General features: G+C 51.4%; 1 protein-coding gene across 6 annotated transcripts in view; it reads left to right on the forward strand.

The window, feature by feature from the left end:
- The window catches only part of mtmr4 (myotubularin related protein 4), a 125,724-nt gene extending 108,045 nt beyond the window's left edge, over positions 1–17,679 (forward strand). For 5 of the 6 annotated variants that reach the window (XM_045717405.2, XM_082974775.1, XM_045717406.2 and 2 more), the window contains 6 exons: positions 497–667; positions 4,324–4,478; positions 6,390–7,986; positions 9,413–9,550; positions 13,595–13,683; positions 14,970–17,679. In XM_045717405.2, coding sequence (XP_045573361.1) covers positions 497–667; positions 4,324–4,478; positions 6,390–7,986; positions 9,413–9,550; positions 13,595–13,683; positions 14,970–15,147 — 2,328 coding nt within the window. In that variant the 3' untranslated portion in view covers positions 15,148–17,679. The remainder of the gene's footprint in view (positions 1–496; positions 668–4,323; positions 4,479–6,389; positions 7,987–9,412; positions 9,551–13,594; positions 13,684–14,969) is intronic. The other variant, XM_045717407.2, reaches the window with a different exon arrangement.
- Positions 17,680–20,056: the final 2,377 nt, after the last annotated feature.

Consider the following 20,056-nt stretch of genomic DNA (forward strand, 5'->3'; position numbering starts at 1 on the left):
TACTGTTACTGTATGTGTTCTGTGTAGTAGGTTAGGAGTGTACTGTTACTGTGTTCTGTGTAGTAGGTTAGGAGTGTACTGTTACTGTATGTGTTCTGTGTAGTAGGTTAGGAGAGTACTGTTACTGTATGTGTTCTGTGTAGTAGGTTAGGAGTGTACTGTTACTGTATGTGTTCTGTGTAGTAGGTTAGGAGTGTACTGTTACTGTATGTGTTCTGTGTAGTAGGTTAGGAGTGTACTGTTACTGTGTTCTGTGTAGTAGGTTAGGAGTGTACTGTTACTGTATGTGTTCTGTGTAGTAGGTTAGGAGTGTACTGTTACTGTATGTGTTCTGTGTAGTAGGTTAGGAGTGTACTGTTACTGTATGTGTTCTGTGTAGTAGGTTAGGAGTGTACTGTTACTGTGTTCTGTGTAGTAGGTTAGGAGTGTACTGTTACTGTGTGTATTAAGGAATGTGTTAAGGCCTAAAGTGCATGTTTTTGTTTCTCTCCCCCAGGTCAAGCTGGTGCAGCACACGTACTCGTGTCTGTACGGGACATTCCTGTGTAACAACGGGCGGGAGAGAGAGGTCCGCAACATCTACAACCGTACCTGCTCTGTCTGGTCTCTGCTCCGCACTGGCAACAAGAACTTCCAGAACTTCCTCTTTATCCCCGGTCATGATATGGTAACCACTACTGTCCCCGCTCCTCTCTTCTCCTCTCTTCTCCTGTCCTCTCCTCTCTTCTCCTGTCCTCTCCTCTCCTCTCCTCTCTTCTCCTGTCCTCTCCTCTCTTCTCCTCTCTTCTCCTGTCCTCTCCTCTCTTCTCCTCTCTTCTCCTCTCTTCTCCTGTCCTCTCCTGTTCTCTTCTCCTCTCTTCTCCTGTCCTCTCCTCTCCTCTCTTCTCCTGTCCTCTCCTCTCTTCTCCTCTCTTCTCCTGTCCTCTCCTCTCTTCTCCTCTCTTCTCCTGTCCTCTCCTCTCTTCTCCTGTCCTCTCCTCTCTTCTCCTCTCTTCTCCTGTCCTCTCCTCTCTTCTCCTCTCTTCTCCTGCCCTCTCCTCTCTTCTCCTGCCCTCTCCTCTCTTCTCCTGCCCTCTCCTCTCTTCTCCTGTCCTCTCCTCTCTTCTCCTGCCCTCTCCTCTCTTCTCCTGTCCTCTCCTGTCCTCTCCTCTCTTCTCCTGTCCTCTCCTGTCCTCTCTTCTCCTCTCTTCTCTCCTCTCTTCTCCTGCCCTCTCCTGTCCTCCTCTCCTCTCTTCTCCTGCCCTCTCCTCTCTTCTCCTCTCTTCTCCTGTCCTCTCCTCTCTTCTCCTGCCCTCTCCTGTCCTCTCTCCTCTCTTCTCCTGTCCTCTCCTCTCTTCTCTCTTCTCCTGCCCTCTCCTCTCTTCTCCTGCCCTCTCCTCTCCTCTCCTGTCCTCTCCTCTCTTCTCCTGCCCTCTCCTCTCCTGTCCTCTCCTGTCCTCTCTTCTCCTCTCTTCTCTCCTCTCTTCTCCTGTCTTCTCCTGTCCTCTCCTGGTTGTTAACAGAGGGATCAGGTGTGCTTCACATATCACAGTAGCAAAAAATGTCAGAAGGGCAGAAAACAAAAAAAAATTTGCCCAGAAATCAGTCTTCTCACAAAATGGTCTGTAGCATGAAAAGTGTTTGGGCTACATACTAATATGACCCCTCTGTGGAAAGGTGAGACTCTCTCTCTCCAACACATTTTGCTCTAGGAACGCCGAACAACCCTCTTCTGAAGGTCCCCTGGTACCAGTTGAAAACATGAATGGAAGTATATATATATATATATCTATGTGTGTATATATATATATATCTATATGTATGGAGACTGTTTAGTGGCAAAAAATAAGGGGTTAAATACATGTGTAAAAATATATATATATATTAATAACAAATATTTCCTGATCTTTCTTACATCTCTCAGATATAGGACAGACACTTCGGAAACAATCTGTTGTTCCATGTAGTGAATCTGTTACTCTCAGGATGTAGTGAATCTGTTACTCTGTGTTTTTATAGGCTAGTAGCAGTAAGGCCCCAAAAAAAATACATTTTATGATACTTCAAGGGATCTTAAAATTCTAAATCTAATATTTGAATTATCCTTGGTATGACCTTCTTAAAACAATTCCATTTAGTTTAGTTTAACTCCCTCCCCCAGTTTAGACTGCTAAGGGTTAACAAAGGAAATATGTACTCATCCAATATATTCAGGGGATGAGCACCAATAGCATATTTAAAAAAACAAAAAACTACACTGGGGCATTGTCCTGCTGAAACAGGAAAGGGCCTTCCCCAAACTGTTTCCACAAGGTTGAAAGCACAGAATCGTCCGGAATGTCATTGTACGCTGTATCGTTAATATTTCCCTTTAATGGAATTATTCCTCCTCCACCAAACGTTACAGTTGGCACTATGCATTCGGACAGGTAACATTCTCCCGGCATCCGCCAAACCCGTATTCGTTCGTTGGACTGCAAGATGGTGAATCGTGATTCATCACTCCAGAGAACGCGTTTCCACTGCTCCAGAGTCCAGTGGCGACGAGCTTTACACCACTATAGCCAGCTGCTCGGCCATGGAAACCCATATCATGAAGCTACCAACGAACAGTTCTCGTGCTGACGTTGCTTCCAGAGGAAGTTTAGAACTTGGTAGTGAGTGTTGCAACTGAGGACAGACGATTTTTACGCGCTTCAGCACTTGGCGGTCACGTTTGATGAGCTTGTGTGGCCTACCACTTCACGGCATAGCCGTTGTTGCTCCTAGACGTTTCCACTTCACAATAACAGCACTTAGAGTTGACCTGGGAAGCTCTAGCAGGGCAGAAATTTGACGAACTGACTAGGTGTAAAGGTGGCAACCTATGACAGTGCCACGTTGAAAATCACTAAGCTCTTCTGTACGGGCCATTCTAATGCCAATGTTTGTCTATGGAGATTGCATGGTTGTGTGTTCGATTTTATACACCTGTCAGCAACGGGTGTGGCTGAAATAGCCAAATCCACTAATTTGAAGGGGTGTCCACATACTTTTGGCCATGTAGTGAATATCGGCGACATTTAAAATGGCTTTACTGAGACAAAGTTATTTGTGGTCTGTTATTGACCTCTGACCTCTGTCTCCCACCTATCCCCATGTCCAGGTGTCTGTTATTGACCTCTGTCCTCTGCTCCTACCTGTCCCCGTGTCCAGGTGTCTGTTATTGACCTCTGTCCTCTGCTCCTACCTGTCCCCGTGTCCAGGTGTCTGTTATTGACCTCTGTCCTCTGCTCCTACCTGTCCCCGTGTCCAGGTGTCTGTTATTGACCTCTGTCCTCTGCTCCTACCTGTCCCCCGTGTCCAGGTGTCTGTTATTGACCTCTGTCCTCTGTCTCCTACCTGTCCCCGTGTCCAGGTGTCTGTTATTGACCTCTGTCCTCTGCTCCTACCTGTCCTCGTGTCCAGGTGTCTGTTATTGACCTCTGTCCTCTGTCTCCTACCTGTCCCCGTGTCCAGGTGTCTGTTACTGACCTCTGTCCTCTGCTCCTACCTGTCCCCGTGTCCAGGTGTCTGTTATTGACCTCTGTCCTCTGCTCCTACCTGTCCAGGTGTCTGTTATTGACCTCTGTCCTCTGCTCCTACCTGTCCCCGTGTCCAGGTGTCTGTTATTGACCTCTGTCCTCTGCTCCTACCTGTCCCCGTGTCCAGGTGTCTGTTATTGACCTCTGTCCTCTGCTCCTACCTGTCCCCGTGTCCAGGTGTCTGTTATTGACCTCTGTCCTCTGCTCCTACCTGTCCCCGTGTCCAGGTGTCTGTTATTGACCTCTGTCCTCTGCTCCTACCTGTCCCCGTGTCCAGGTGTCTGTTATTGACCTCTGTCCTCTGCTCCTACCTGTCCCCGTGTCCAGGTGTCTGTTATTGACCTCTGTCCTCTGCTCCTACCTGTCCCCCGTGTCCAGGTGTCTGTTATTGACCTCTGTCCTCTGCTCCTACCTGTCCCCCGTGTCCAGGTGTCTGTTATTGACCTCTGTCCTCTGCTCCTACCTGTCCCCGTGTCCAGGTGTCTGTTATTGACCTCTGTCCTCTGCTCCTACCTGTCCCCGTGTCCAGGTGTCTGTTATTGACCTCTGTCCTCTGCTCCTACCTGTCCCCGTGTCCAGGTGTCTGTTATTGACCTCTGTCCTCTGCTCCTACCTGTCCCCGTGTCCAGGTGTCTGTTATTGACCTCTGTCCTCTGCTCCTACCTGTCCCCGTGTCCAGGTGTCTGTTATTGACCTCTGTCCTCTGCTCCTACCTGTCCCCGTGTCCAGGTGTCTGTTATTGACCTCTGTCCTCTGTCTCCTACCTGTCCCCCGTGTCCAGGTGTTGCAGCCGGTGTGCCACACCCGAGCCCTGCAGCTGTGGACGGCCGTCTACCTGCCCACCTCCTCCCCCTGCACCTCTGCCGAGGACGTCATGGAGCTCTACCTGTCCCCCAGTGTACAGGGAGACGAGCTCACCTCGCGGTCCCTGGACAGGTAGGGCTATCCACCCACTCCATTCTTCTGTCTCTGTGTGCAAAAAAACCTTGACTTAATTATATCTCCTTGTATCTCTGAGCTCTTGTCTTTTTCAAGGATTTATTTTAGTTATTGATTTAAGGATTTACTCACAGTGGGGTAAATCAAGATGAACAGGCTCATGGTGAAAACCTGCATGTGGGCCTCTGTATCTATAGCTCTAGTGTTTTTAGAAAAGGCTCCTCAACAGCTTCTACCCCCAAGCCATAAGACTGCTGAACAATTAATCAAATGGCCACAGGACTATTTACATTGACCCTCCCTTTGTTTTGTACACTGCTGCTACTCGCTGTTTATTATCTATGCATAGTCACTTCACCCCTACCTACATGTACATATTACCTCGACTAACCTGTACCCCTGCACACTGACTCGGTACCGGTACCCCCTGTATATAGCCTCCACATTGACTCTGTACCGGTACCCCTGTATATAGCCTCCACATCGACTCTGTACTGGTACCCCCTGTATATAGCCTCCACATTGACTCTATACCGGTACTCCCTGTATATAGCCTCCACATTGACTCTGTACCGGTACCCCCTGTATATAGCCTCCACATTGACTCTGTACCGGTACCCCCTGTATATAGCCTCCACATTGACTCTGAACCGGTACCCCCTGTATATAGCCTCCACATTGACTCTGTACCAGTACCCCCCTGTATATAGCCTCCACATTGACTCTGTACCGGTACCCCCTGTATATAGCCTCCACATTGACTCTGTACCGTAACACCCTGTATATAGCCTCCACACTGACTCGGTACCGGTACCCCCTGTATATAGCCTCCACACTGACTCGGTACCGGTACCCCCTGTATATAGCCTCCACACTGACTCGGTACCGGTACCCCCTGTATATAGCCTCCACACTGACTCGGTACCGGTACCCCCTGTATATAGCCTCGTTATTGTTATTTTATGTTATTTTTTTACTTTAGTTTATTTGGTAAATATTTTCTTAATTCTTCTTGAACTACACTGTTGGTTAAGGGCTTGTAAGTAAGCATTTCAAGGTAAGGTTGTATTTGGCGCATGTGACAAAAATAGTTTGATTTGAGGTCCTGCTTGTCCTCTAGTGGTACAGAAGGGAAGCTCACCTGCCTGCCCTGTAGTGGTACAGAAGGGAAGCTCACCTGCCTGCCCTGTAGTGGTACAGAAGGGAAGCTCACCTGCCTGCCCTGTAGTGGTACAGAAGGGAAGCTCACCTGCCTGCCCTGTAGTGGTACAGAAGGGAAGCTCACCTGCCTGCCCTGTAGTGGTACAGAAGGGAAGCTCACCTGCCTGCCCTGTAGTGGTACAGAAGGGAAGCTCACCTGCCTGCCCTTTAGTGGTACAGAAGGGAAGCTCACCTGCCTGCCCTTTAGTGGTACAGAAGGGAAGCTCACCTGCCTGCCCTGTAGTGGTACAGAAGGGAAGCTCACCTGCCTGCCCTGTAGTGGTACAGAAGGGAAGCTCACCTGCCTGCCCTTTAGTGGTACAGAAGGGAAGCTCACCTGCCTGCCCTCTAGTGGTACAGAAGGGAAGCTCACCTGCCTGCCCTGTAGTGGTACAGAAGGGAAGCTCACCTGCCTGCCCTCTAGTGGTACAGAAGGGAAGCTCACCTGCCTGCCCTTTAGTGGTACAGAAGGGAAGCTCACCTGCCTGCCCTCTAGTGGTACAGAAGGGAAGCTCACCTGCCTGCCCTCTAGTGGTACAGAAGGGAAGCTCACCTGCCTGCCCTCTAGTGGTACAGAAGGGAAGCTCACCTGCTTGTCCTCTAGTGGTACAGAAGGGAAGCTCACCTGCCTGCCCTGTAGTGGTACAGAAGGGAAGCTCACAGATTAATGAAGCTCCACCACTTTTGTATTTATACCCCTCTGTGCAGGCTTCCTAAGACTCGCTCCATGGACAACCTGGTGTCTGCCTTTGAGAACGGGGTGGCCCTCACCCGCACCTCCAGCGACCCCAACCTCAACAAGCACTGTCAGGAGGGCCGCACTGCCCATGGCCTGGAGCCTATGGCTTCTGTAGGAGGAGGGGCCGCACCCGACAGCCCCGAGGACGTCAGCCCTGACACGGGATTGGAAAGCGACGACTCGGAGGTGGAGCCTGTCACTCAGACTCCTCCTACTACACCAGTGGAGATGGAGCAGAGGGAAGAGGGCTTCGAGGAGGCGGAGATGAGAGAGGAAATCTGTCTCACCACCCAGCCCTTGCCCTCCCTGCCCCTCCCCCCCATCGCTCTGGAGCAGGGCCTCTCTCACTTCCCCCCTCTCCCCCTGCTCACACCCATCCTCCACCAGGCCCTCTCCCAGACCACTAGCCCCCCAGTTCCTCCGCCTCGACTGCCACATCAGACGGCTGACAGTCACTCCAGGACTGCCTCGGTCACTACCCGTCCTGCCTGCATACCATCACCTCCTGCCTGGAAGGGCCCACTACCGGCAGCTGTTCTGAACGGGCCAATCACCAGCGGCCTCCAGAATGCCCCCTCCGCTTCTGCAGAGCTGCTGGCACTCGAGCAGCTAGTTCCCATGTTCCCTACGGCCATGGAGGACTCCACCGAGACGCTCACAGACGAAGCAGAGACCCTACCAACGCTGCCCCCTAGCAGGAGAGAAAGTCTAGGCCAGCCCAAAGCCCCAGAATGGGCCTTACCCAAGACCCAGGGAGAGGCGAGAGAGGGGAAGAGGACAGAGAGTGTGAGTGGTAGAAACTTGGTGCCTCTGAGAGAATGTGTGGTAGCAGTACCAACATCAAAAGAAGCAGAATCCTCTGACTCCACAGTGCCCCCTGTTGACAACAGCCAGGCGGTGGCGTTACGACGCCCGGTCTCCCAGAGCCAACTGCGTGTCAGTGAGGAGCTGTCTCTGCTGGGCTCTCACTGGGAGAGTGTCCAGGGCATGGTCCAGTCTGCCTGCAGCACTGCAGCCAGCCACTCTGGCCTCTCAGCCAACCTCTCGTCAGGCTTCTGTCGGGCCCTCCAGCCCACAGCCTACCAGAGCCGACGCCTGGCTGGCAAGCTGCTACGCGCCCAGGGTGTGGCCGTGCCTAACGGAGGTTGGCAGTACGGCCGAAGGGAGAGGGAGGAAAGGGTTCGCTCCTCGGCTCCAGCCCCAGCCAGCTCCAGCCCTGTCAAGTCAGGGTCCAGCTGGCTCTCTGCAGTCAGGAGCAGCTCTGGCTACGCTGCCATCATGGGCCCAACCACCACCAGCTCACCTCCCACCTTTTCAACCAGCCAGCTCCTCCCAGCCTCTCCCTGCTCCTCAGCCTCCCCCCAGCCCCACCCGGCCTACCTGGATGATGATGGGTTGCCGGTGCCTATGGACGCGGTGCAGCAGCGCCTCAGGCAGATGGAGGCGGGGTATAAACAGGAAGTGGAGGTGCTGAGAAGCCAGGTGCGCCAGCTGCAGATGAGGCTGGAGAGGAAACAGTACAGCACGCCGCCTTCAGAGCCTGACGTCGACTACGAGGACGACATTGTGAGTAGCTCACCTTTGAACAGTACCTCAATGTGTTATTACTGTGATGTGAAAGGATATGCATGTAGGGCATTACTAAATACTTCATCATTACAACCCAAATGTTAACTTTGGTGGAATTACCCTTTAATAGAGAGAGTAATAGCCAGTAACCAAAACGTTGCTGGTTCGAATTCTTGAGCCGACTAGGTGAAAAATCTGCCGACGTTTCCTTGAGTAAGGCACTTAACCCTAATTGGTCCTGTAAGTCTCTCTGGATCAGAGCGTTGGTCCTGTAAGTCTCTCTGGATCAGAGCGTTGGTCCTGTAAGTCTCTCTGGATCAGAGCGTTGGTCCTGTAAGTCTCTCTGGATCAGAGCGTTGGTCCTGTAAGTCTCTCTGGATCAGAGCGTTGGTCCTGTAAGTCTCTCTGGATCAGAGCGTTGGTCCTGTAAGTCTCTCTGGATCAGAGCGTTGGTCCTGTAAGTCTCTCTGGATCAGAGCGTTGGTCCTGTAAGTCTCTCTGGATCAGAGCGTTGGTCCTGTAAGTCTCTCTGGATCAGAGCGTTGGTCCTGTAAGTCTCTCTGGATCAGAGCGTTGGTCCTGTAAGTCTCTCTGGATCAGAGCGTTGGTCCTGTAAGTCTCTCTGGATCAGAGTGTTGGTCCTGTAAGTCTCTCTGGATCAGAGTGTTGGTCCTGTAAGTCTCTCTGGATCAGAGTGTTGGTCCTGTAAGTCTCTCTGGATCAGAGTGTTGGTCCTGTAAGTCTCTCTGGATCAGAGTGTTGGTCCTGTAAGTCTCTCTGGATCAGAGCGTTGGTCCTGTAAGTCTCTCTGGATCAGAGCGTTGGTCCTGTAAGTCTCTCTGGATCAGAGCGTTGGTCCTGTAAGTCTCTCTGGATCAGAGCGTTGGTCCTGTAAGTCTCTCTGGATCAGAGCGTTGGTCCTGTAAGTCTCTCTGGATCAGAGCGTTGGTCCTGTAAGTCTCTCTGGATCAGAGCGTTGGTCCTGTAAGTCTCTCTGGATCAGAGCGTTGGTCCTGTAAGTCTCTCTGGATCAGAGTGTTGGTCCTGTAAGTCTCTCTGGATCAGAGCGTTGGTCCTGTAAGTCTCTCTGGATCAGAGCGTTGGTCCTGTAAGTCTCTCTGGATCAGAGCGTTGGTCCTGTAAGTCTCTCTGGATCAGAGCGTTGGTCCTGTAAGTCTCTCTGGATCAGAGCGTTGGTCCTGTAAGTCTCTCTGGATCAGAGCGTTGGTCCTGTAAGTCTCTCTGGATCAGAGTGTTGGTCCTGTAAGTCTCTCTGGATCAGAGCGTCGGCTAAATAACTTGAACATGTACTAGTGGGGATAGTTGGAATAGTTGTACCCTCACTCTCATGTTGACCTGTCTGTCCTCTCATGTTGACCTGTCTGTCCTCTCATGTTGACCTGTCTGTCCTCTCCATCTCCAGACTTGTCTGCGTGAGTCAGACGACAGTGATGAGGAGGACAGTCTGTCAGACCACAGCGAGGACCGTTTCTCAGAGGGCAGCTGGGACAGAGTGGAGCAGAAGGACACAGAGGTCAGCGTTCCTCATAATCTACTGCAGGTTTCTCTCTCTACTGCTTCTTATATATATAACCCTACCCCACCACCTAGCCCCCTAACCCCAATACCTAGCCCCGCCACCTAGCCCCCTAACCCCAATACCTAGCCTCACCACCTAGCCCCCTAACCCCAATACCTAGCCTCACTACCTAGCCCCACCACCTAGCCCCCTAACCCCACCACCTAGCCCCCTAACCCCAATACCTAGCCCCACCACCTAGCCCCCTAGCCCCAATACCTAGCCCCGCCACCTAGCCCCCTAACCCCAATACCTAGCCTCACCACCTAGCCCCCTAACCCCAATACCTAGCCTCACTACCTAGCCCCACCACCTAGCCCCCTAACCCCACCACCTAGCCCCCTAACCCCAATACCTAGCCCCACCACCTAGCCCCCTAGCCCCACCACCTAGCCCCGCCACCTAGCCCCCTAACCCCAATACCTAGCCTCACCACCTAGCCCCCTAACCCCAATACCTAGCCTCATCACCTAGCCCCCTAACCCCACCACCTAGCCCCGCACCTAGCCCCCTAACCCCAATACCTAGCCTCACCACCTCGCCCCCTAACCCCAACACCTAGCCCCCTAACCCCACCACCTAGCCCCCTAACCCCAATACCTAGCCTCACTACCTAGCCCCACCACCTAGCCCCCTAACCCCACCACCTAGCCCCCTAACCCCAATACCTAGCCCCACCACCTAGCCCCCTAGCCCCACCACCTAGCCCCCTAGCCCCACCACCTAGCCCCCTAACCCCACCACCTAGCCCCCTAGCTCCAACACCTAGCCCCAACACCTAGCCCCAACACCTAGCCCCACCACATAGCCCCACCACCTAGCCCCCTAGCCCCACCACCTAGCCCCCTAGCCCCACCACCTAGCCCCACCACCTAGCCCCCTAGCCCCAACACCTAGCCCCCTAACCCCAACACCTAGCCCCAACACCTAGCCCCCTAACCCCACAACCTAGCCCCCTAACCCCAATACCTATCCCCACCACCTAGCCCCACCACCTAGCCCCCTAACCCCAACACCTAGCCCCACCACCTAGCCCCCTAGCCCCACAACCTAGCCCCCTAACCCCACAACCTAGCCCCCTAACCCGATACCTAGCCCCCTAACCCCAATACCTAGCCCCACCGCCTAGCCCCCTAACCCCACCGCCTAGCCCCCTAACCCCACCGCCTAGCCCCCTAACCCCACCGCCTAGCCCCCTAACCCCAACGCCTAGCCCCCTAACCCCAATGCCTAGCCCCCTGCGCCTAGCCCCCTAACCCCAACACCTAGCCCCCTAACCCCAACACCTAGCACCACCACCTAGCCCCCTAGCCCCAACACCTAACCCCAACACCTAGCCCCCTAACCCCAACACCTAGCCCCCTAACCCCAACACCTAGCCCCCTAACCCCAACACCTAGCCCCCTAGCCCCACCACCTAGCCCCCTAACCCCACCACCTAGCCCCCTAACCCCAACACCTAGCCCCCTAACCCCAACACCTAGCCCCCTAACCCCAACACCTAGCCCCCTAACCCCAACACCTAGCCCCCTAGCCCCACCACCTAGCCCCAACACCTAGCCCCCTAACCCCAACACCTAACCCCACCGCCTAGCCCCCTAACCCCAACGCCTAGCCCCCTAACCCCAACGCCTAGCCCCCTAACCCCAACGCCTAGCCCCCTAACCCCTAGCCCCCTAACCCCAACACCTAGCCCCACCACCTAGCCCCCCAATACCAACCCCCTAACCCCACTACCCAACCCCCTAACCCCAATACCCAACCCAAATACCCAACCCCCTAACCCCAATACCCAACCCCCTAACCCCAATACCCAACCCCCTAACCCTACACCCAACCCCCTAATTCCAATACCCAACCCCCTAACCCCAACCCCCTAATTCCAACACCCAACCCCCTAACCCCAACCCCCTAATCCCAATACCCAACCCCCTAATCCCAATACCCAACCCCCTAACCCCAACCCCCTAACCCCAACTCCATAACCACAATACCCAAACCCATAACCCCAATACCCAAACCCATAACCCCAATACCCAACCCCCTAACCCCAACCCCCTAATTCCAACACCCAACCCCCTAACCCCAACCCCCTAATCCCAATACCCAACCCCCTAATCCCAATACCCAACCCCCTAACCCCAACTCCATAACCACAATACCCAAACCCATAACCCCAATACCCAAACCCATAACCCCAATACCCAACCCCCTAACCCCAACCCCCTAATTCCAATACCCAACCCCCTAACCCCAACCCCCTAATCCCAATACCCAACCCCCTAATCCCAATACCCAACCCCCTAACCCCAACCCCCTAACCCCAACTCCATAACCACAATACCCAAACCCATAACCCCAATACCCAAACCCATAACCCCAATACCCAACCCCCTAACCCCAACCCCCTAATTCCAATACCCAACCCCCTAACCCCAACCCCCTAATCCCAATACCCAACCCCCTAATCCCAATACCCAACCCCCTAACCCCAACCCCCTAACCCCAACTCCATAACCACAATACCCAAACCCACAACCCCAATACCCAAACCCACAACCCCAATACCCAAACCCATAACCCCAATACCCAACCCCCTAACCCCAACCCCCTAATTCCAATACCCAACCCCCTAACCCCAACCCCCTAATTCCAATACCCAACCCCCTAACCCCAACCCCCTAATTCCAATACCCAACCCCCTAACCCCAACCCCCTAATTCCAATACCCAACCCCCTAACCCCAACCCCCTAATTCCAATACCCAACCCCCTAACCCCAACCCCCTAATTCCAATACCCAACCCCCTAACCCCAACCCCCTAATTCCAATACCCAACCCCCTAACCCCAACCCCCTAATCCCAATACCCAACCCCCTAACCCCAACCCCCTAATCCCAATACCCAACCCCCTAACCCCAACCCCCTAATTCCAATACCCAACCCCCTAACCCCAACCCCCTAATTCCAATACCCAACCCCCTAACCCCAACCCCCTAATCCCAATACCCAACCCCCTAACCCCAACCCCCTAATCCCAATACCCAACCCCCTAACCCCAACCCCCTAATTCCAACACCCAACCCCCTAACCCCAACCCCCTAATTCCAATACCCAACCCCTAACCCCAACCCCCTAACCCCAACCCCCTAACCCCAACCCCCTAACCCCAACCCCCTAACCCCAACCCCCTAACCCCAACCCAACACCCAACCCCCTAACCCCAACCCCCTAACCCCAACCCCCTAACCCCAACCCCCTAATTCCAATACCCAACCCCCTAACCCCAACCCCCTAATTCCAATACCCAACCCCCTAACCCCAACCCCCTAATTCCAATACCCAACCCCCTAACCCCAACCCCCTAATTCCAATACCCAACCCCCTAACCCCAACCCCCTAATCCCAATACCCAACCCCCTAACCCCAACCCCCTAATCCCAATACCCAACCCCCTAACCCCAACCCCCTAATTCCAATACCCAACCCCCTAACCCCAACCCCCTAATTCCAATACCCAACCCCCTAACCCCAACCCCCTAATTCCAATACCCAACCCCCTAACCCCAACCCCCTAATCCCAATACCCAACCCCCTAACCCCAACCCCCTAATCCCAATACCCAACCCCCTAACCCCAACCCCCTAATTCCAACACCCAACCCCCTAACCCCAACCCCCTAATTCCAATACCCAACCCCCTAACCCCAACCCCCTAACCCCACCCCCTAACCCCAACCCCCTAACCCCAACCCCCTAACCCCAACCCCCTAACCCCAACCCAACACCCAACCCCCTAACCCCAACCCCCTAACCCCAACCCCCTAACCCCAACCCCCTAATTCCAATACCCAACCCCCTAACCCCAACCCCCTAATCCCAATACCCAACCCCCTAACCTTATACTACATTGAACACTACAGCCCCTCCCACTCTCCTTTTACCCTTCTGCCCCAGATACCCATGTGCCACACACTGTTCTAATGTGTGTGTGTGTGTGTGTGTGTGTGTGTGTGTGTGTGTGTAGGTCACGAGGTGGGTGCCTGATCACATGGCCTCTCATTGTTTCAACTGTGACTGTGAGTTCTGGATGGCCAAGAGACGTCATCACTGCAGGTTTGTTAAGCATCAATCAAGAAGTCAAGATGTCCCTAGATAGATGTCCCTAGATAGATGTCCCTAGATAGATGTCCCTAGATAGATGGCCCTAGATAGATGGCCCTAGATAGATGGCCCTAGATAGATGGCCCTAGATAGATGGCCCTAGATAGATGTCCCTAGATAGATGGCCCTAGATAGATGGCCCTAGATAGATGGCCCTAGATAGATGGCCCTAGATAGATGGCCCTAGATAGATGGCCCTAGATAGATGGCCCTAGATAGATGGCCCTAGATAGATGGCCCTAGATAGATGGCCCTAGATAGATGGCCCTAGATAGATGGCCCTAGATAGATGGCCCTAGATAGATGTCCCTAGATAGATGGCCCTAGATAGATGGCCCTAGATAGATGGCCCTAGATAGATGGCCCTAGATAGATGGCCCTAGATAGATGGCCCTAGATAGATGGCCCTAGATAGATGGCCCTAGATAGATGGCCCGAGATAGATGGCCCGAGATAGATGGCCCTAGATAGATGGCCCGAGATAGATGGCCCGAGATAGATGTCCCGAGATAGATGTCCCTAGATAGATGTCCCTAGATAGATGTCCCGAGATAGATGGCCCTAGATAGATGGCCCTAGATAGATGGCCCGAGATAGATGGCCCGAGATAGATGGCCCTAGATAGATGGCCCTAGATAGATGGCCCTAGATAGATGGCCCTAGATAGATGGCCCTAGATAGATGGCCCGAGATAGATGGCCCGAGATAGATGGCCCTAGATAGATGGCCCGAGATAGATGGCCCGAGATAGATGGCCCGAGATAGATGGCCCTAGATAGGAGATGGCCCTAGATAGATGGCCCTAGATAGCCCTAGGTAGGAGATCTATATATATTATTATTATTATTATTATTATTATGCTACTAGATATATATATATATATATATAGTAGGATAATAATATATATTTTTTAAACTTTTCTGCTAAACCCTTTTTATAATCTCAAATCCCTAGTAGGTATAATATCTGCTGAGCGTTTTACAGGAGGCATACTTTTGATCTCCTACCTAGGGCCATCTCCTATCTAGGGCCATCTCCTATCTAGGGCCATCTCCTACCTAGGGCCATCTCCTACCTAGGGCCATCTCCTACCTAGGGCCATCTCCTACCTAGGGCCATCTCCTATCTAGGAACTGTAGTCAACTCTGTCCTCTTACTCTGTCCTCTTACTCAGTCCTCTTACTCTGTCCCCCTCAGGAACTGTAGTCAACTCTGTCCTCTTACTCTGTCCCCCTCAGGAACTGTGGCAATGTGTTCTGTAAAGACTGCTGCCACCTGAAGCTGCCCATCCCAGACCAGCAGCTGTATGACCCCGTCTTGGTGTGTAACTGCTGCTACGACCTACTGCTGGAGGCTAGGAACAGAGAGATCCGCAGCCAACAGCTCAAGAAGCCCATCGCCACAGCCTCCAGCTGAGAGACAGGAGAGAGAGCCCTTTTACTGAATGGCTCAGTCTGGCCTGGCATGGCTCGGTTCAGTTTGGCCCAGTTAGGACCTGGATCAGCACCATCTTGGATCAGCCAAGTGCCCCATTCCCACTACCCTAACATGGTCTGGTCTTGGCTGTGGGGGAAGAGGAGGAGGACTTGTTGCTCTGTGGGAGGGAGGTCACTGACTGCTGGGGATGACAGACACTGACTGGTAGTGAATGATCTGTAGGAGGAAGAGGAGCAGGTGTTATAAAGGCTGACTGGTAGTGAATGATCTGTAGGAGGAAGAGGAGCAGGTGTTATAAAGGCTGACTGGTAGTGAATGATCTGTAGGAGGAAGAGGAGCAGGTGTTATAAAGGCTGACTGGTAGTGAATGATCTGTAGGAGGAAGAGGAGCAGGTGTTATAAAGGCTATCCCACTGAGTTTAACCCCTTTTGGTCAAACACATTTCCAGCTTGGAATGAAGTCTTCAGTGTCCTGCTGCCCTGCCCTGTTCTGTCCTGCCCTGTTCTGTCCTGCCCTGTCCTGCCCTGCCCTGTCCTGACCTCCCCTGTCCTGACCTCCCCTGTCCTGACCTCCCCTGTCCTGACCTCCCCTGTCCTGTCCTTCCCTGTCCTGCCCTGCCCTGTCCTGCCCTGTCCTGCCCTGTCCTGCCCTGCCCTGTCCTGCCCCGTCCTGTCATGTCCTTCCCTGTCCTGTCCTTCCCTGTCCTGTCCTTCCCTGTCCTGCCCCGTCCCGTCCTGTCCTGGGGCTGTTGTTCTCTAGTGGTGCGTCACAACCCCCCCTGATGTCCCATATCACCTCCCTGGTCCTGTAACCTACTGGGAGGTGTTCCATCATCTCAACCCCCCCCCCCCCCCCCCCACACACACACACACACTCTAGTGCATCCCTGTCACACACCAACCAGCCACTCTATGATGTCCCCCCCCCCCCCCACACACACACACCCCTACTCTCCTCAGAGGACAATCTCTCGCCCCTCCTAAGTGTGGGGGATTCCAAAGCCTTTACCTGCTCTACTGGTGGCTTACAACAACTTTAAGAAGCAAAATGCTGCTACATTATCTAAAAGTCTCATTTTGTATTATTATTTTGTGCACTACAAGATCTTTGTCTATTTCAGTAAATTTGAGACCTAACTCGAGCGGAAGGGAGGAAGAAAAAAAAAAAAATCTTCTGTTTATTGTGGGGGTTGAATGTAAACGTTTGAAATTAAAATGGACAAGTTTTAGAGTAACTGGAAGAACTGATGATGATAATGTCTTTATGTTCATTAGGTCGGTTGTGTACTTGTTCTTTCCTGTGAGGTTTATTTCAACAACAAAAAAAACGAAGAAAAAAAAACCGAGATTATATGCAGTTATAATGTGGGTTTGTCTTTGTAAACATTTAGAACATCTGAGGTATACCACTGTCTGTGTGGACAAAGGTTAATTACATCAGATCTAGAATTGTCCTTCAGATATGCATCTGATCAGACGAGTCTCTTCAAAAGCAACCAGACAAGACAAAGCTGTTGGCATGATTCAAAATATGTGTGTTTTCCTGCAACGTTGTCGTACCACTTACAATGAAAGGTCAACTGGAAAGTACTTGTTGGTTCGTTAGCTGATGGGGAAGGAGGGGTTTTGAGTAATGGAGTATATACTTCTACACTGACGTGAGAGAGGCTTGATGTTGATGTACAGTAACATAGTTCTGCTTTAACTGCTCAAACTTCCTCTTTTAATCAACCATTCTTGTCAGGTTCCTGTCCAATAATGTCAATATCTGGCACTTAAAGCGACTCCGGAGAACGTACTAAAGTGCTATGAATTTCCTTTTTTAATTGTATTTTTCCCTGTACCGTAGGGGGAGTTTGGCTAGCCTTGTATCTAAACTGAGTTGACCATGTTACCAAACGGAAGTGAAACTTCTGGAACGTAGGGAAATCAGTTAGGATGCTATGCTAGAGGTTGGCTGTGGATCCTAGAAATTGTCCTATGGCAACAACAAAAACGTTTTTTTTGTTTCCGTCTAATCGGTGTGTTATTTTTTTTATTTTTTCCTTGAGACAGAAGTGCCATATTGTCTTTATTTTTATTTTTTAAACCTTTTTCTCATGGAGACGACAGCAGGTAACTAACTGAACTGGCCAGAACTTGGTTTGTTTTAATGGTAGCTGCTTAACAACATGGAAATGATTTAAAGATCCGAACAGAGAAATGTCCGTTAGATGAAGAGGTAATGAGAATGATTTGTTAATAAATGTATGAACTGAAGATGTAAATGAGATGGTGAGCCTGTACGGTTGTCACGGTTACCCATTGCCCAATAACAAAAAAACGCGGTGTGTTGATGGCAAAATATGAACGAGGAAGTGGTGGAACCCAGATATGTAATATAATATATAATTATCTGATTCAGTACTAGTGGCTAAAACCTGTCACATAGCGAATAATTGTGTAAAGAAAACAAATGCACTGTAAAAGAGATCCTATTGGTTAAAATAAAGAAATATTATCTATATCGTGGATGAGTTTCATCTTCATTCTGTTTTTTATATTATTATGTAATGTTGTGCAACCATGGACTGTTTTCTTCAAAGCTTTTCACTTTGGGACTTTTGAGGGTTTTCAGCAAAGACAAACCAATCATGCACATAACAGGCTTTTGATTTCACACCTGTCCCTCTACCTATCCAGGACAGGAAGCTTGGCTGTACACCAATCGCAGGACAGGAAGCTTGGCTGTACACCAATCACACTGAGACCCCCCTCCCTCCCCCCACACACTCTTCCCTCTACATGCCAACCCAGGAAGTAGAGCAGGTGGTATGGAGGTCTCCTGCAATGCCATCCCTTAAAAGCAGGCTCACTTTCAACTTGTTAGGTAGACTAGTAGACCGGGGGGCCCCTCATTGATTTTGTTAGTCACTCAGATATATTATCTGTAAACATTTCACTACACCCTATGGCAAAATGTGTACATGTGGGTATGCAGACCTGCGAATAACTGCGGACCCTCAAATTCAGATTTTGTGGGCCCCTCCCCTATCGAAGTTACCCGTCCCTGCTCTGAAGGTTACGATATCAAGGACATGATCATTCATAGCCATCATTAACTGTTTATTAAATGTTTCTAGCCTAGTGGTTAGACCGTTGGGCCAGTAACCGAAAGGTTGCTGGATCGAATCCCCGAGCTGACAAGGTAAAAATCTGTCATTCTGTCTCTGAACAAGGCAGTTAACCCACTGTTCCCCTGGTAGGCTGTCATTGTAAATAAGAATTTGTTCTTAACTGACTTGCCTAGTTAAATAAAGGTTAAATAAAGGTTAAATAAATGTCCATTGTAGTAATATGCCATTAATAACAGAACAACAGATCATAGAGGTATTGGCAGTGTAAAATTGATGAATAATGACCCTCTGTTATTGGTTCTTCATTTCATATGGATGCTATGCCCTGATGAAGGTCCCCTGGCGAGACTCCCTAAAACACGCCACTTCCATACAGCTACAACCGGAAGTGACTTCGTAGCAGGTTAGGAGAGCATTTTTTACTAACCCCTTTCCTAACCTTAACCTAATTCTCCTAACCTCTTGCTTAAATTCTCCTAACCAGCAACGTTAGTTCTCCTAACCTGCCATGAAAAAGGCACTTATGATTGTAGCTGTATCGAGCTGGTGTGTTTTTAGGGAATCTCGTCCCACTGGCAAAATGGCACATCCTAGTGAGAAATAACCTCCTGTATTTTCCAATTTGACCACAAGGTGGTAGTGTTTTGAAGTGAATACAGTTGATTTTATTCTATATGCCACAGTATAATATTGACAGAGTACAGCAGTAAAGCCACCCTACACAGACAGGCTCTGCTTCATCAGAACGCTTTCTCAGAAATTACTTCATGCCATGACAGTGTGTTGGAGGTAGGGGTCATTCATATGTTAGATACATGTCTGTCTGTCTGTACATACAGACATGTAGTATGACCACAGTTTATAAATAAAGATGCTTCCCCTCTATGACCAGGAGGTGAGAGGCTTCCCCTCTATGACCAGGTGAGAGGCTTCCCTCTATGACCAGGTGAGAGGCTTCCCCTCTATGACCAGGTGAGAGGCTTCCCCTCTATGACCAGGTGAGAGGCTTCCCCTCTATGACCAGGTGAGAGGCTTCCCCTCTATGACCAGGTGAGAGGCTTCCCCTCTATGACCAGGTGAGAGGCTTCCCCTCTATGACCAGGAGGAGGTGAGGCTTCCCCTCTATGACCAGGAGGAGGTGAGGCTTCCCCTCTATGACCAGGAGGTGAGAGGCTTCCCCTCTATGACCAGGAGGAGGAGAGGCTTCCCCTCTATGACCAGGAGGAGGTGAGGCTTCCCCTCTATGACCAGGAGGAGGTGAGGCTTCCCCTCTATGACCAGGAGGAGGTGAGAGGCTCCCCCTCTATGACCAGGTGAGAGGCTTCCCCTCTATGACCAGGTGAGAGGCTTCCCCGCAAATGACCAGGTGAGAGGCTTCCCCGAAAATGACCAGGTGAGAGGCTTCCCCGAAAATGACCAGGTTAGAGGCTTCCCCGAAAATGACCAGGTGAGAGGCTTCCCCGAAAATGACCAGGTGAGAGGCTTCCCCGAAAATGACCAGGTGAGAGGCTTCCCCGAAAATGACTAGGTGAGAGGCCAAGGTGGACAGACAGGTCAGGAGGGGAAACATACTACAGAGATGGGGAGAACAGGAGAAAGTGTAATCCTTTTGTAATGTTCTGGTTGTTCCATGTTGTTGCTGTGGGAAACCCTAGTGGTACGGAGAGGGACAGTAGAATGGAAACCCTAGTGGTACGGAGAGGGACAGTAGAATAGAAACCCTAGTGGTACGGAGAGGGACAGTAGAATAGAAACCCTAGTGGTACGGAGAG

This window comes from Salmo salar, chromosome 04 (assembly GCF_965601325.2).
Source record: "Salmo salar chromosome 04, fSalSal1, whole genome shotgun sequence".
In the NCBI taxonomy this organism is placed as follows: domain Eukaryota; kingdom Metazoa; phylum Chordata; class Actinopteri; order Salmoniformes; family Salmonidae; genus Salmo; species Salmo salar.